The 5000-nt window shown below is 54.7% G+C and overlaps 1 protein-coding gene and 1 non-coding gene across 2 annotated transcripts in view; both read left to right on the top strand.

The window, feature by feature from the left end:
- The window catches only part of LMJF_33_0290 (putative glucose transporter/membrane transporter D2), a gene marked incomplete at both ends in the record, with an annotated part of 1785 nt that extends 1413 nt beyond the window's left edge, over positions 1 to 372 (top strand). Inside the window, one exon of the mRNA XM_001685703.1 lies at positions 1 to 372. This exon is cut by the window's left edge and continues 1413 nt beyond it. Coding sequence (XP_001685755.1) covers positions 1 to 372 — 372 coding nt within the window.
- A 2381-nt stretch (positions 373 to 2753) lies between these two features.
- On the top strand, positions 2754 to 4520 carry LMJF_33_ncRNA1. The gene has a single exon (XR_002460995.1). It is a non-coding gene (non-coding RNA).
- Positions 4521 to 5000: the final 480 nt, after the last annotated feature.

Raw genomic sequence — 5000 nt, 5'->3', positions numbered from 1 at the left:
GGCATTGCCATTACTGGGATTGCCATCTTTATTGCCCTTTACGAGATGGGTGTGGGCCCGTGCTTCTACGTTTTGGCGGTGGACGTGTTCCCCGAGTCTTTCCGGCCGATCGGCTCGTCGATCACGGTGGGTGTGATGTTTATTTTCAACCTCGTCATCAACATTTGCTACCCGATTGCGACGGAGAGCATCTCTGGCGGTCCGTCGGGGAACCCGAACAAGGGCCAGGCCGTTGCGTTCATCTTCTTTGGCTGCATTGGCGTCGTGGCCTGTGTCGTCGAGTACTTCTTTCTGCAACCATGGGAGGAGCCAGGGGCTAAGATGACGGATGATCTTGATGGAGCGGCAGTACCGGAGGGGAAGCACGACTGAGGCAGCGTAGGAGCTGCGTGTGCGGTGGACGCGCGGTGGTGCCGAGGTTTGGTTGCTTTGCTTGTTGCTGGTGCATTATGTTAGCTTCCTGAGTGCCCCCATAGCCAAACGGAACGGCAAGAGCACCCCTTTCCCACGCCGCTCTGTTATGCGCTGCAGCCAACACCGCAGACCCACTGCAGAACACAGCGTGGGTTGCCCCCTCCTACTTCAAGCGCTCGTGATCGTTTCTCTTCTGTTATGTATGACCACACCAACGGTGAGGAGGAGAGCTTCACACCCCACTGTTAACTCCGTGCTTCCTTTTCTGTCTTGTTTTCTTCTTCCGCCCCATTTTCTGTTGCTTGTGTGGTCGTCTTTGCTTCATATATATGTATCTTGTCGCTTTACGTTGTTTCGCTTCCGACCGGCGCTCTCCTTTTCCTCTTTCCTTCTCTTCTTACCTTTTTGTGTTTGTTTTTTCGTTGTCTCTGCCCCCCCCCCCCTCTGCGGTGGTGAACAACCCGATAGTCAACGCAGCTTCAGTTGCGTTTCTTGGAAGCTGACACCTCCAGACCCTCTTGTGTGGTGACTGAAGCCGGCTTTCAGAAGAGCCAGTTGCCGTGTGCGTGTGCTAGTTGTAAAAGGATCATCTCCTTCTGAGCTTGTTTGTGGTGTGTCTTCTCCTTCCAGCCTCCGTGTCGGAGCAGCCGCCGCGGCGGAGCACGAATTCATTCATAGTTACTTCCTCTTACGTTTCTTTTCCTTCTCTTGTCTGGTCTCACCTCCCCACCCCACCCCTCCTCCTCCTTTTTGCGGCTGTTTTTTCGCATCACCCATCTCCTGTCCTGTACTAACGCGCGCTCTCCTCGTGAGCTTTTGTTCTCGTGTGCGTTCCTTTCCCACTGAGCTGCGTTGCTGCGAGTGTTGTGTGCCCGCGTGAGTGGTGATGGTCTGCCGGCCACAATACGCGAGAGGTGACCAGAGCGAGAGAGGAGAAGCGCTGACGTCCCGTTTCTTCCTTTCGCGCGTTCCCCCCTCCCATTTCCTCGGCGTTTCGAAGGGCTTTCGCACGAACCCCGCCCACGCAACGCCTTAATCGCACGTTGGGCGTGAAACGGAAACGTGAAGGGGGCATGCGCCAAAACACATATTTAGAAGCCAAGGCAGCATTTGAGAGAGGACCATGGCTGAACCAGTGACGTGACCATATTTTCGATGACCTCCTTTGTCCTCCCTCCAACAAAAAAGCACAGCAAGAGAGAGCAGCCGCCACTAGCGGCAGCTTTCACATCTACAGACGAGTGCACATGTAACGAAGTATATATATATATATATATATATATATATATATATTTCTTAGGGGTCTCAGAAACCGCACACACACGCACATACACCACAATGTCCCTAAAAACTATTCCCCACAGCTTACTTTTTACTTTTAAACTGTGTTTTTCTTAATCGTTTCGCCTTCGTTTTTTTTTTTGCTTTGTCTCGATTGGATTCGTTAACATGTTTTTATGTGCATGCGTATGCGTATGTGTATGCTTAGGAATGTGTCGTGTCGTGTTCTCTCTCCTCTCTTTTCTCTGCTTGTTTACCGACCCACCTGTTTCTCACGCCTCCTTTCTCAAATCCTTTTTTCCATTCTTCAGGGCATCACGTGTGACACAACACACACCTACCGATGTACAGACTGGTACGGCCGTGTCGATGTATGTCTCCCACACGGCCCTCCTTTTACCTCCTTTTTTTCCTGTTTATCTAGGTCGTCACCTTCTGTCCCACTCTTCTCCCTTTTAGGTTTGCAGTTTCCTCTTTTGCTCCGCAGCTGACGCCCTTGTTTCACGCGTAAGGCAATGGTACGCACATGTCGTTGTCGTTTTTCGTCTGTTTGTATCGGTGCATGCAGACAAGCAAGCAGAAGCGTGTGGTTTGCGCACGGGCTGTGCAGGCTGCAGCGTGTGTGGTGATTCCATCGAAACGCTCCTTTCTTCCTTGTGTTACCCTGATTACTATGCTTTTTTTTTCTCTCTGTTTCCCACTCGTGGAATACAAGAGTTGGGGGCGGGGGGGGAGAGACATTTCAGGAACGAATGGAGGAGGCTTTGGCATACACCCGCACTGATACACACGTGCATGCAGCAACACACGCACACACACAAAAGGGAGAAAACCATCAAAAACAGTGACGAAGACTCACGCATATATTTACACACTATATGTGTGTATATACGTAGATACACTCACTTCATAGCGCCAGCTCTGATTTTTACAGACACACACACGTGCATCGAAACGGACGAGAAAGAAAGACGCCTTTTTTCAGGCGTGTTTTGTGTTGCATTGTGCATCTGCTACTGCCTTCCAGTGCACTTTTTCTTTTTGTCGCTCTTGTCGTGACGTCGATGCCTGCATTGATCTTCTCTTATGCCTTCTTTTCCGCTGTTTCTCGAGGTAGAGAGATGCAAATATAAATGAATACAACAACATTAGGTGATTTGCCCTGTTACCTGCTGGTCTTATTGCTGTCACCCTCCTTTCTGGTACATCCGGCCCTTTTCTTCTCCCATCCGACCAGTGACTCTTTGCCGTATATATATATATATACATATATATATGTATATATGTATATCCGAGAGGGGCACTCGCTGGCCTTTACTTTCTCCCTTTTTCTTCCATTCTTGCTCGCGTATATCTTCCTGTCCCATCCGTTTTTGTTCCTTCTGAAGACTAAAACGCCGTCCTACGACGCACTCGCAGCGCCTTCTCGTTACGCCTCTTCCAATCTCACCGTCTCGCTCTCCGCTGCGACCGCGGTTCTGCCTCTTCCCACACATACGATGAAGTGCTCCTTGGACACTGAGTGCCGAAGACTAACTCTCGCTATCTCTTCTGCCTTCCTCCTTATCCCCTTCCCCAGCCAGCAAGTGAGTGTGCACCACTCCCTGCTGGCGGACTTGGACACCCACATGAGTCCATCACTATCACATTCCATTGATCCCCACTCCACGCCATCCCTCCCTCACACTAGAGGAACTGCGCCAAACAGGAATATTCTGTATGGTGTCGTGGTCTCGATGGCTCGGAGAAGTCCCCGCTTCCGTTGAGTTGCGACGGGCTGATCCCCGAAAACCAGCTGTGCATGGACCTTATCATGCATGGCCAAGCCTTTGCGGGGCACCAGACGGATTACGCCGACTACCCGTGGGCATCCCATGAGCACCGAGGACTGTGGAGAGGCGGGCGTCCTGCACGCGTGAGAATTCTGACGGCGGATGGCTCAATCACCAGGCTGCCGAGGGAGGGAGGGGGTGCAGGTGTCGGAGGAGTGCATCCATCGCCTCGAGGTGGCTGTCAGCCGATTCATGGACAACCGCCCGCGCCCGCTGCCGGGAGACGAAACGAATGCTGGCACGGGGCGAGTGGCGGTGGGTCTGGGAAGACATGGATGTTGCCGTCTGTGAGGAGCTCCATCGCGGACCGACACACCCACGGAGGAGGATCCGCGGCCGCTCTTCCGTCTCCCTTTCTCCATGCTCGACCTGTGGCATGCACGCAAGGCGTCGCTGCAGGGCGGACACAGTGTGTGCCGGCTCCTTCTGGTAGCGGCATCGGCGGCTGAGCGGACGGATGCACGGGAGGCCGCGGTGCAAGCAACTACGGCGCTTCCGGCTGCGGACAGCCCCCAGCTCCAATCCGTCGACGCCGTGCTCCCCGGTGCCATGGGGATGCCAGCGCCGCTCAGCGATCTCCGGCCCGGAGAGCTCACTTCGGGCCGGACAGGGAGGGACTGCCGCCCCCGGGCGCCATTTGCTGCAGGGGCGACGCGGCCTGGGCCTCTGCTGAAGGCTTATCTTGTCCAAATCGTCAGAAGCAGCGCGTGCACCGCAGATATCTACACGATGCAAACCGCCGTTGTCGTCGTCTCGACGATCTACGGCGTCGCATTCAACGGGTGCGTCATGACTCCACCAGAGACCCGCGACACTTCGTTGGCCTTGAAGAGGGCCTTCGACTGCCTCCTCACCCCAGCGTGGCTCTCTCGCGTACTCACTCTCTGCAGCGCAAGCTCCCGGGACGAGCGGACGATGGACCCCGTGACCCTGATGCTCGACCACGAGCAGGAGCATGAGACAGGGACACGGTGCGAAGAGAGCAAGCACTCGCAGAACAGCATGGTACCGGTGTGACCCTTTCACGGGCACATCCCCAGCGAGGTTTGTGGGGATCCGCGCACGTGAAGCGGGCGACAAGGCAGCCCGCCATGACGGGCACACGATGGAGGCACGGCCCCGCCTATAGCGCAAGTGCAGCAGAGCTCCGAGCAGTGCGCTGCGCGTGTGAGGGGGTCGTTTTTTCTTGTCTGCTGGAGCCGTGGCCCACCTTTGTGTGGATGACACTTCAGCCATCACTGCTCTCTGCAAGGGCTATCTCCACATCGTCACGCCGTCAACGCGGTACTCCATGGCTGTATGCCTACACTGCCATACAGGATCCACGGCCAGTTACACACAATGCGGCGTGAAGTCAGCTGACAAGCCGAGCCGTGATTCCTTATACTGAGCGCTAAGTGACACAACTGACGGCACGGGGAGGTGAGACTAGATGCTGGATGGACGGATGGCGCCGCACTCTTGACCGTACAC

The sequence above is a fragment of the Leishmania major genome, chromosome 33 (assembly GCF_000002725.2).
Source record: "Leishmania major strain Friedlin complete genome, chromosome 33".
Classification (NCBI taxonomy): Eukaryota; Euglenozoa; class Kinetoplastea; order Trypanosomatida; family Trypanosomatidae; genus Leishmania; species Leishmania major.
The sequence above is the reverse complement of the archived record's forward strand: the minus strand, read 5'-3'. Positions and strand labels throughout refer to the sequence as shown.